We start from the raw sequence: 12,800 nt of genomic DNA, 5'->3' as shown, positions 1-12,800 counted from the left end.
CAAATTTATACACTCTATGATTTCTAAAAGTTTTCACATCATTTCATAATTTAACATCACTCAACATCACGTGGCTGTCAAATCCATATCATGTTTATATAGTACCAACTTTCAAAAAACTATATGTCAAATGTCAAATTTCATGACATTTCAATTAGTCAGTGAAAAGTGACAGCCATTTAAGTAACAGCTACTTTTGTTATTCACAAAACAACGGATTCAAAGCAATTTCGTAAGTTAATTTATGATTGCTTTTTGATGTACAAAACTTATTGTACAAACTCGGCTGGCTATCGATGATGGTAAACGTTCTGATCGTCCAGAAAACAACGAAGAAGTCCACAAATTTGTTATATCTAATCGTAAATTAAAATTACGTGAGGTAGCTAAGACATTAGAAAGCTTTTTCGGAGTGTGTGTCGCGTTTACTAACAGTCGATCAAAAACAACAACGTGTTGATGATTAGGAGCAGTTGATTATAGATCTGGACTATACTGCAGCCTTTGAACCACGTTCAAAGTCACAACAGTCGATTGGGAAGGTTATAGCTTCAGTATTTTACTGTGCGCGTGGAATATTGGACATCGATTATCTTAAAAAGGGATAAACAATCAATAGAAAATATTAAAAAGAGTTTTTGGATCGTTTGAATGCAAACATTAAAGAAAAACTCGTATGTCGAAAGAAAAACCATTGTTTCACCAAGACAACGCACCGATTTATAAGTCGATGGCAACGATAGGTAATTTACAGTTCGAATTGATTCCTTAACCACAAAAACGGAAATTCTTGATAATCCTCAATATCAAACCTTTTTGAACTTGTACCAGCTCAAATCTAGTTTGGTTGTGCGTTAATTTTGATTGTCGTAGATCCCCCGCCACTGGTAGAATGTAATTGAATAGATTTTTCAAAAGAATAAGACTTGATATCATTTTTAAAAAGCCTATTATTTTTTTGCGTTTCTCCTCTTTGCTTATTAAATATTTCTTGCTCTGTGGGATAATTTTTGTGGAAGATTAAGTGTTATTGAAACTTATATTTCAGTAAAACATATATATATATATATATATATATATATATTCGAGAAAGGGAAAATATGAAAATTAGATATTATCCCTAATCCACTTCAGTTATATTTTAATATTTTAATACAAAACCCTGTCGATCTTAATGGAGGATATTTTGAAAAATACTAAAGCCGTATTTCATTATAAATATTAGCAATCTTTGTGTAGTGATCATAAAAGATTTTCACTCACGAAATAATAATCAAACAATCATTTTAAGGGTTGTGAAACATTTAAAAGAAGTGGATTGAAGTAAAAATCTAAAAGTAGGACGATTATTTGTAAAGAAAATTTGTATTTGTTGAGGAAAAAAATAGTTTCTGCAGTAGTTTTCGAATTTTATCACTACCAGGTGTTCCTCATATTAATTCATACCTTTCTTGGTATCTAAAGACGTGAAATGGGTTGTTGTTTTAATAGTTGTAGGAGCTGGAATCTCTGCAACAAAAAATGAAATCTAATAATCTAAATGTAGAAAGAGAAGTTATTGTTTTTATTATCATAAAAATCCACTCAATAAATATCGAAACTTTCGAAAAAAATCGTCAATTCAAGTTCTAAAAACCACCTTTTTGTAAAAAAATATAAATCTTGTTTCGTAGAGAATTCGCTGTCTAGGAATTTCCAAAGTCACTGCTGGAGAATTTCCCGAGAAGGATTCACTTCCCTCCGCAAGCACTCGAGCAATAGAGTTAATTACACCCTTTAATTCTCATCAACATTCTTCTTTAGTTAAATTTCGTTCAAGTAGACCGAAAAGATGACTGCTATAATGTTTTTCTTATTTATCTATGTGGTTTATATGGAGTTAATTAATAAACAATGTCTCTAACGTTCTTAATTTATTTACACTACACTTAACTAACGTATAATAATTCACTAACACTTATTATAAACTAAAATAACTACCCTAAACGAACTCGTTTATATATACCAAAAGTATTCTCCAAACTTCTAGAAAATAAAGAAACAAAACAAATAAATAAATAAACCTCTCCAGAAATTATTCAAAATAAATAATTTAAATAAACATCTTGTCATGAAAATTATTATAAAAGCAAATATTAAACGAATTCCGGGTATTTTACTCCAGGGCAAAGTAACAATATGAATGTTTAGGATTATGTTTGTGTGTATAATTGAATTACTGAATGAATACGAGGATGTATCAATAAAAAAAAACATTACCAAAGATACCATGGAAATATCTGTGCTTTGAGAAAACGGGACACTCACGTCACATATCCAAAATGGCTGCCAAACAAATACTAAACAACATGGCGTCTTCAAACTTGAAACATGCGCTGTATAGATTGTGTACGCCATCTCTAGGTCAGTCCTGGTACTTCTGGTACAAACTGATGTTCGCTAATACGTAATTAGAACCAAATCTTCTACAGTCTTGGATTATCTGACAAGCGTTGTGTGTAGAAGTATTTTTAATAATGGATGTTGAACGTTCTCGTAATTTAGGTGCTATGTTGAATATGATGAAGAAACTTTTTAAGGTTATGTACTATTTTCAACGCAATTAATAAAGTTTGTAATATGAGAAAAAAGTTAATCAAAGTTTGCAAGTGAAATACGGACTCGTACAATCAATACAGCCGATCTGCTATAATATTTCGTTTATTTATTAATTTTTCACTTCGTAAAAGTTAATAACAACAATAATATCGGAAATTTTCTAACTTTTTATACATAATAATCTGATACATCTCGTATTAAATTCTATGAACGATTCCGTCGTCTCATTTCTGTTTGCGCTTTTTTCCAAACTCGAATAATTAATGCTGAATATTTCGATACTAATTATTAAGTCAAAGATTCCGTGTAATTCGAAAACAAAGACATTTTCTCGGCGACGCTTCACAGAGCTGAGGGACATTCCTATTTTCCTGAATAATTCATCATAATACCGTTAATCTTAATTAATCTCGGAGTTGGAAATTTGAACACAATTGACAGTACAATAATAATCACTATCAACGAATTTGAATAGTTCCAATTTCGAATTCGATATACGGTTATCATCAAGAATTTCATTTGTTGCCACAAAAGTGACATTCGAACGCTCAAATATCGAATTACCCCAATTTTTCATCGTGGTACGTTCAAATTGATCCCCTGGAGCGTCAGTGAAGAAAATAAAATACTCCAGGGGTCAGTACGATGAAGACAAATACGGTGAAGTCAATTGAACAGATTGTTAACCTGGTAAAACATCGATTAAACCTTATTTTCTTTATTCAAAATTTGAATTTGAACTTGAGCGGCCCGGTTAGGTTATCAGCTGTTGTTGCAGATACCTGGGTTTCTTCTACTCGATTTTGGACGAGAATTTTATTACGAAAAATAACAATTAACATACATTGCAAAGGTTTTATGAAAAATAGACAAAAATCTGTTATGCTTTGAGGAAAAAACGACGTTAAATGTCGAGTAGGTTACCTCTAAGAAATAACAAACGTTTTCTCAAATTTTTACCTGTGAAATATATATTTATTTATATCAAAAAAATCGTAATAACTACGGAAAATATATATTTTTTGATAATATAGTTACCTTCTAATTTGATGACGCCATCTGTTTCTCCTAGAGAATTTTTCGCTACGCATTTGTATGAGCCGAAATCTGATTTATTAACTCTACGAATTTTGAGCATCATGTACTTCTTATAGCCGTTATCCATTGAAACAGCTTCGTATTTATCACCTGTAAACAATTTGTAATCACATTAATTCCATAAGGACATAAAAAATTTGATAATTTCCAGAATACTGAACATTTTGAGATCTAAATAAACTTCCACGTCGTATGCACCTTATCAGCAGTGGTGGATTAACAGATTTTCCACCTGTAGGCTATTTATCTCTAAAATATCAATGGAGACCATCCCAATTTCATTTCTGTTCATAATTATAGCCCATTTTCTAAGCAAAAAAACTCATTGTTTATAATGTATCGTAATTCAATTATCCAGTAATCAAACTCGGAAGTTAATAGTGTTCGAACTTCCAACACTTACCGTTTTCGTAGCAGAGCCAAGTTCGATTAATCAACTCCGACAAAATATAAATCAGTTCGATCGTTAATCAAGGAAGGCGATGGGTCTGGCGTTCGCGACACTCGATTGTTTACAAGTTGATGGGGCTGCCTACCAAAAAAGTAAATTGTCGCCTCGACATAATTACCAGAAAAAAAGGGATCCAGGAACGTGATCTACAGGGAGAAAATCACATAATATCATACTAAGTGAACTCAAAACATAGAAAACTATCATTAGAACCAAATATACTCGGTTTGAACTAGAGATGGCGATAGTTGAGTGAAAAAAAAACAAGTTTCAAGAGGGATTAGTATTTCTTTAGCATGTTTTCAATGGATTCGAAAGGCTTTAGCCCGATTAATATGAAAGGTAAACTAGATTCTACTTCAGGTGAGTCTAATCAATAGTAAAATCTTGGGTAGATGAGCTTAAACGAGAGCGTGAGACCAGGATCGCAATAATCGATCAAATGAGGTGACGACTCCAGAAATGCTGAAGAAAATTCTCAAAGCAGTTCTGAATGATAATAGATTGACACATTATAGGAGAGATTAAAATAATTTTTCAATTTAGAAGTTCTATTACAAAACTAAAATTGAAGGTTTGGGTGAGATTTTCTGGGAAATACAAAATAGAAAAGTCGTATTGGAGACCTAAATCTAGTGTTATAATTCAATCATCATTATTAGTTTCAAGATTTCTGTTTTATTTGAAATTTTACTTATAACTTTTGTTATCTGTCCAATGCGTTTAAGTACGGATCTGCCGAGTTCCACATAATTAGCTCAAAAAATAGGAAAAATTATTCCTCATTTCCGAAAGAGAGAATCTAAATTTCCACTTAGGGCGCGCGTTCGGGAACGGAAAATTAATGGATTGTTTAGATTGCTGGGACGTACGGTTTGTTTTTAGGTATAAATTTTTCATTGCTGGGTTAGTAGCTTAATTTAAACGGCAAAGGAGTGATTCAAGTACATCTACTAAATGAAGAATGGATTAATACAAAAAAAAATGATAAGTAATCGAATTATTCATTATCTAGAACTAAATATCAATAAAAGCGGTGTCTTGTCAAAATATGGGAAATTCAAAATATTGATTACTATTGAAACGCGCACAGCATTCGTAAATAAATTATTCCGAGCTAATTTGATTTATAATGAAATAAAACTAAATTTTGAATGATACTGAATGAGTTAATTTTAAACATATTCAAGCTCACTTATAGGGTGGTTTATCCAACTAGTCACTAAACTCAATTCACAGCGTCATAGTCGTAATCAATATCAATAAATCCTTCTCATTTACGTACGAAATTTCTTAATTTTGTATTAGTTTTTTCGACGCCATACATTAAAAAAGTTGTATGAGGAAATTTCAGTTATTGAAAACAGTGAATTCTTGAATTTCAAGAAGTTTTTTAACAAAATGCAAATAGATTATTGCTTCAGAGAAATAAATACAGTAACTTGAGGATAGGTCTCTAAAAATGATAGGTTAAAATAGGACAAAGATTAGATGTCAAATATTAAAGTTACTTCTTGCTTCTTAAAACATCAGTTATTAGAATTCTAGTTTCCATTCTCTTTTTATTCATTCTTATCGATCCTCTACTACTTTTTTCATCTGCTGTATTACTTGTTACTTGTTTTAGCCAAGTAGATTTCATTTTATTTCTTTCTTATGTTTTTTTGCTGTAGTAAATTTTCCCTATTTGCGACTTTGAGGTGTTCTCTTCTATTGTGTGCATCTTTCAACTATTTTTTCCTTATTGGCTGCTGTTTAAGTTTTCTTTCTATAATAATCTCATTTCTCATCTTATACATATTTCTTTAGTTGTTTTTCTTCATCAATAATTTCAGGTCAATGAATAGATTCTACCGATAATCATTGAGTTTCTCAGAAACCGAATCGATTCAGTGCTTTATTTTGAAATTATTTTAATATTCGGAAGCAGAAATAACATTTCTTGTAAGAATCATCTTTGCCAAAACGTTTTTTAAAATTTCTCTGAATAAATCAATATTTGATTCCCATTGAAGCCAATCAGATGAAATGATTAACAGTTTTAATTACTTTCAAAATGTAGTTATATAATTTTTGGAAAAGTATGAGACAATTTGTATAATAGTACAACCCTGTAGAGTTCAAAAAATCAAATCGACGTTCTATTTTTCAGTAGTTGATTCGTCATAATTTTATTGTGGAAAATATACAATAAAACGTGACTTGTTTTTAAAAATAATAAAATTACCTACGGAATCGATGATATAAATATGACTATTTGGTATTTTATACAAAACAAATTTATATTTCAACATTTTTACGTTATTTTTGTAGGCTTTTGCCAAAATTTTAAATCTCGATCGAGAGCTTAAGCCCATGAGTGCATCCACGCATTCATTCAAATTCTTAGATGTGTACTGTCGCTTCTGAACTTTCGGCAAAATTTTAAATCTCTCAATCGAAAACCTAAATCTATAAATCCATCCACCAATCTTACATAACTCCAAAAGTTTTACTCGAAAATCGCCAAAATTTCAAGTTTTCAAATGCAATACGTTGTTTTTGAAGGCTCTCGCCAAAATTTTAAATCTCAATCGAGTATCTAAATTAATCAACGCATCCGCCAGAATCTCAAATTCTTAGATGTGTGCTATCGCTTCAAGAACTTTCGCCAAAATTTTAAATCTCTCAATCGAGAATCTAAGTCTATAAATGCATTTATGAAAGTGAAAGTGATAGGACGGTGAATAGCTCCTCAAATGATGTCAAAATTTGATTAATATTTCAATTAATTGGTTGAAAATGTTGTTAAACGTATTGATATCAATTCAGTGTTAGATACAACTACCTGAGATAATCATGTCTCCCCTTTCCGTCGTCCAATAATTGATGGAAGTTGGGAAAGCTTCCGTCCGGCATTCTAGGGTCACATCCTGTCCAATATACGCCCCTTCCAGCTGGTTGGGAATCGATAGCATCGGAGGAACTGTAATTTAATTCAATAATCATTATGAGGTAATTGGATATGTTGAAAGTTTTCAATTTTGATTTGGTGGAATCGCATTCGCATCCAATATCGCATCCAATACATTTTTCTAACAGTAAATTAACCTTTAATATTAAGAGTGGTTGATGAATGAATTAACTTATTATGTAAATATTCCGAGAATATGATTTCGTATTCGCTTCGGCTTTTATAATTTTCAGCCTGCGGGGCTGTTCAAGTTTATTCAATTAACTCTTGATTAGAAATAATCTCGTGACGTCTAAAACACCCAATTCTCTTTCTATGTTTGCGTGTATATTTAAACAATTTAATACAACAGAAATAATACCTCCTCGGTTAACACCAAAATTTCAAATTACCCAGAACTGTTTGCAAATTTTAAATTTCCAAATAAGAAAGAGAAAAATTTCGCTCACAACTATCTAAGCACCCAGCAAATATTTAGATGAAATTTGTTGCAATTACGAGTGTTTAAATAAAGTGCGTTGATGTTTATAGGCTCACACAAATTTGAAATATCAATCAGAAATTATTAATCTACCAACGCTTCCACCAGAATTTTAAATATCTCAAGCGATAGCCTAAACCTATAAAAGCGTCCACCAAAATTTCAATTTTCGATTTCGGATGTATGCAGTCACCGCTAGTCTTTCGCCATAATTTTAAATCTCAGTCGGGAGCTTCATTCATCGACGCATTCACCAGAATTTCAAATTCTTAGATGTTTGAAGTCGCTTCTAGAGTTTTGCCAAAATATCAATTTTTTGGATGCGATACCTTTTTTCTATGGGCTCTAAGTTCTAATTCTCAACCGAGAACTAGAAGCTATCGATCTATCCACCAAAGTTTCAAATGATTATGACGGATAACTACTCTTAAATATACTTACATTGAACTTTGAGCTGCACTCTTTTGCTTATAGATGGAGGAACTCCATTTGAGGCTATACAAAGATAAACAGCCATATGCAGTCGACTCACTTTGGTTATAAATAGAATCTCGCCATCCACAACGTTTACTGAAACCAAACGCAATAAATTTTATATAAAACCCAACCTAACCAAAATAATGTGATCTAGAATCTTGTTTTTTGTTCTACCAAATACTTTCGCTTTCGAATGAAAATTAATATATAAACAGATATAAAAGTTTATTATTATTATATTGAACCAGCAAATGATCGAATTGAACTAATTCATTACAGATTGATTTATGACCCCAATAAGTTGTTATTCGTGCTTTTATTCATGAATTTTGCATAAAAAAATCATAATTACATAAATTTCATATATAATCCATATATAAATATATGGATTGGAAGTACTGTTTTTGTGCTATTGAATTTTAATTAATTAAATTATCACTTTGTGTTTGTTGGAATAGGTTTTTATTGTTTCTGCATCAATCTAATGCATAATCAAATTAAATTTGAAAATGAACGTTATATGAACGTATCACAAAACATACTTTTATGACGAGACATACAGAAATTATCTACATGAAACTATAATTTATATTTTATGTTGACATAATTATCAATTCGATGTTTTAAATGTTCAAAAACGTTTTTGTTTCAACTATTAGGACAAAAGCGACATCTCCAGTTATTTCCTTGATTTGGCTCCTCTAGATCATGATTTGTCATCTGTCACGATATTATAGACGTCATCAAAAATGTCAAACCCATTATGTCAATGTAAAATTTGATATATTCACAACAGCATCGCCAATCAAAATAACGTTTAAAAGTTTTTTGAGTCGAGTGTAATATGGTGTAATAAAAAAAATATAAATTTGAACATTAGAATGAGTGAATGGAAAGTTATGCTATCAGATTTTCTTTGAAAAAAGCATATTTTACGTTTGAATAATTCATCAGGTGTGTATTGTATTTTTAGTAATAAATCAACTTCAGTGTTGAATTCATTGTGTGTAAAATGGATGTTAAGCTTGAAATCAAAGCTTCTTTCAAAAATTATTGATAGATTACTACATCTTCATTTTATATTTATATAACAACTACTAATTTTTTACAAATGATTTTAGGATTTTAAGAATTAATAATTAACAAATTACCTTTTGTACAGATTTGAGACTGAACTAGAAACCTTTTAATTTGTGAAACCAGTTTACAAGTGATAAAAATCTGTTTTTATAACTAAACCTCATATTTCTAAAAATTTTTATTTGTATTTTTCTGAATGATCATCACCAATAGTCGATTTGACGTGAATGAGTTAGATTTTATGTATAAATTCTTTTTCATATACAAACATTCAACAATCCGAAAATCATTAGTTTCCTTTTCGAATACCCGTCGATTCGTAATACCAAATGAATTCAGATTCTCCCGATTTCCAATTCGAAGGAATGTGCAGATTCAAAAGGAAAAAAATACAATAAAAGTCGAAAAGTTTCAAAGGAAAATATATCTCTAAAAAGAAAAAAAACCGTTTGTAAATATGTGTATTAGAAGAAAAAAAAATTATTAACTCTAAAACTTTAGTTTTAAATTTAAATACAATATTTATCTTATACTTTTTAATCGTCAATATCCCTAATTTTCGAGCTTTTGATTTATAATATGTTGTTTCTTGAAAAGAAAGTTAGTAATTTTAGTTATATCAGTTGAACTTTATTTGAAAGCTTTTCTTTTGACAAAGAATAGTGCAAAAAGGAATTGCCTTGTAGATTTATCATTCATTAGTCAATGTTGTGTCCCATTTTCTTGCTGACAGAACTGGAGAGCCCTGTGTTTACAGTTAATCCCCTTTCAAAAAGTCTAGAATATGGCATGGCTCCAATTACCAGAGATCTCCGTGGAAAGAGGTTTAGTCCTAGCATCTTCAGGTGCACCGATAGAACTCCTACTAGTATTCGTGGATAATTCTTACTTAGGTTGATACATTCTGCAGATCTTCTTTGTTTATAGTTTCCCAGAAGAGCTTTTGCTGTCTCAGTCCTTGTAGGTTGGTACAATAATCAGTTTTGCTCCTAACTAATTTTCGAGCTTTTGATTTATAATATGTTGTTTCTTGAAAAGAAAGTTAGTAATTTTAGTTATATCAGTTGAACTTTATTTGAAAGCTTTTCTTTTGACAAAGAATAGTGCAAAAAGGAATTGCCTTGTAGATTTATCATTCATTAGTCAATGTTGTGTCCCATTTTCTTGCTGACAGAACTGGAGAGCCCTGTGTTTACAGTTAATCCCCTTTCAAAAAGTCTAGAATATGGCATGGCTCCAATTACCAGAGATCTCCGTGGAAAGAGGTTTAGTCCTAGCATCTTCAGGTGCACCGATAGAATTCCTATTAGTATTCGTAGATAATTCTTACTTAGCTTGATACATTCTGCAGATCTTCTTTGTTTATAGTTTCCCAGAAGAGTTTTCGCCTGTCTCAGTCCTTGTAGGTTGTTCCAATAATCAGTTTTGCTCCTAACTAATTTTCGAGCTTTTGATTTATAATATGTTGTTTCTTGAAAAGAAAGTTAGTAATTTTAGTTATATCAGTTGAACTTTATTTGAAAGCTTTTCTTTTGACAAAGAATAGTGCAAAAAGGAATTGCCTTGTAGATTTATCATTCATTAGTCAATGTTGTGTCCCATTTTCTTGCTGACAGAACTGGAGAGCCCTGTGTTTACAGTTAATCCCCTTTCAAAAAGTCTAGAATATGGCATGGCTCCAATTACCAGAGATCTCCGTGGACAGAGGTTTAGTCCTAGCATCTTCAGGTGCACCGATAGAATTCCTATTAGTATTCGTAGATAATTCTCACTTAGCTTGATACATTCTGCAGATCTTCTTTGTTTATAGTTTCCCAGAAGAGTTTTTGCCTGTCTCAGTCCTTGTAGGTTGTTCCAATAATCAGTTTTGCTCCTAACTAATTTTCGAGCTTTTGATTTATAATATGTTGTTTCTTGAAAAGAAAGTTAGTAATTTTAGTTATATCAGTTGAACTTTATTTGAAAGCTTTTCTTTTGACAAAGAATAGTGCAAAAAGGAATTGCCTTGTAGATTTATCATTCATTAGTCAATGTTGTGTCCCATTTTCTTGCTGACAGAACTGGAGAGCCCTGTGTTTACAGTTAATCCCCTTTCAAAAAGTCTAGAATATGGCATGGCTCCAATTACCAGAGATCTCCGTGGAAAGAGGTTTAGTCCTAGCATCTTCAGGTGCACCGATAGAATTCCTATTAGTATTCGTAGATAATTCTTACTTAGCTTGATACATTCTGCAGATCTTCTTTGTTTATAGTTTCCCAGAAGAGTTTTTGCCTGTCTCAGTCCTTGTAGGTTGTTCCAATAATCAGTTTTGCTCCTAACTAATTTTCGAGCTTTTGATTTATAATATGTTGTTTCTTGAAAAGAAAGTTAGTAATTTTAGTTATATCAGTTGAACTTTATTTGAAAGCTTTTCTTTTGACAAAGAATAGTGCAAAAAGGAATTGCCTTGTAGATTTATCATTCATTAGTCAATGTTGTGTCCCATTTTCTTGCTGACAGAACTGGAGAGCCCTGTGTTTACAGTTAATCCCCTTTCAAAAAGTCTAGAATATGGCATGGCTCCAATTACCAGAGATCTCCGTGGAAAGAGGTTTAGTCCTAGCATCTTCAGGTGCACCGATAGAATTCCTATTAGTATTCGTAGATAATTCTCACTTAGCTTGATACATTCTGCAGATCTTCTTTGTTTATAGTTTCCCAGAAGAGTTTTTGCCTGTCTCAGTCCTTGTAGGTTGTTCCAATAATCAGTTTTGCTCCTAACTAATTTTCGAGCTTTTGATTTATAATATGTTGTTTCTTGAAAAGAAAGTTAGTAATTTTAGTTATATCAGTTGAACTTTATTTGAAAGCTTTTCTTTTGACAAAGAATAGTGCAAAAAGGAATTGCCTTGTAGATTTATCATTCATTAGTCAATGTTGTGTCCCATTTTCTTGCTGACAGAACTGGAGAGCCCTGTGTTTACAGTTAATCCCCTTTCAAAAAGTCTAGAATATGGCATGGCTCCAATTACCAGAGATCTCCGTGGAAAGAGGTTTAGTCCTAGCATCTTCAGGTGCACCGATAGAATTCCTATTAGTATTCGTAGATAATTCTTACTTAGCTTGATACATTCTGCAGATCTTCTTTGTTTATAGTTTCCCAGAAGAGTTTTTGCCTGTCTCAGTCCTTGTAGGTTGTTCCAATAATCAGTTTTGCTCCTAACTAATTTTCGAGCTTTTGATTTATAATATGTTGTTTCTTGAAAAGAAAGTTAGTAATTTTAGTTATATCAGTTGAACTTTATTTGAAAGCTTTTCTTTTGACAAAGAATAGTGCAAAAAGGAATTGCCTTGTAGATTTATCATTCATTAGTCAATGTTGTGTCCCATTTTCTTGCTGACAGAACTGGAGAGCCCTGTGTTTACAGTTAATCCCCTTTCAAAAAGTCTAGAATATGGCATGGCTCCAATTACCAGAGATCTCCGTGGAAAGAGGTTTAGTCCTAGCATCTTCAGGTGCACCGATAGAATTCCTATTAGTATTCGTAGATAATTCTTACTTAGCTTGATACATTCTGCAGATCTTCTTTGTTTATAGTTTCCCAGAAGAGTTTTCGCCTGTCTCAGTCCTTGTAGGTTGTTCCAATAATCAGTTTTGCTCCTAACTAATTTTCGAGCTTTT

At 31.6% G+C, this 12,800-nt stretch overlaps 1 protein-coding gene across 4 annotated transcripts in view; it reads right to left on the bottom strand.

The window, feature by feature from the left end:
* The window catches only part of LOC130446578 (lachesin-like), a 105,522-nt gene that overhangs the window by 3,923 nt on the left and 88,799 nt on the right, over positions 1 to 12,800 (bottom strand). For 3 of the 4 annotated variants that reach the window (XM_056782930.1, XM_056782933.1, XM_056782932.1), the window contains exons 6-9: positions 8,023 to 8,151; positions 6,972 to 7,112; positions 3,637 to 3,786; positions 1,447 to 1,509 (exon numbers count right to left, since the gene is read on the bottom strand). In XM_056782930.1, coding sequence (XP_056638908.1) covers positions 1,447 to 1,509; positions 3,637 to 3,786; positions 6,972 to 7,112; positions 8,023 to 8,151 — 483 coding nt within the window. The remainder of the gene's footprint in view (positions 1 to 1,446; positions 1,510 to 3,636; positions 3,787 to 6,971; positions 7,113 to 8,022; positions 8,152 to 12,800) is intronic. The other variant, XM_056782931.1, reaches the window with a different exon arrangement.

Source organism: Diorhabda sublineata, chromosome 7, assembly GCF_026230105.1.
Source record: "Diorhabda sublineata isolate icDioSubl1.1 chromosome 7, icDioSubl1.1, whole genome shotgun sequence".
In the NCBI taxonomy this organism is placed as follows: domain Eukaryota; kingdom Metazoa; phylum Arthropoda; class Insecta; order Coleoptera; family Chrysomelidae; genus Diorhabda; species Diorhabda sublineata.
This window is presented reverse-complemented; position numbering and strand designations above follow the sequence as displayed.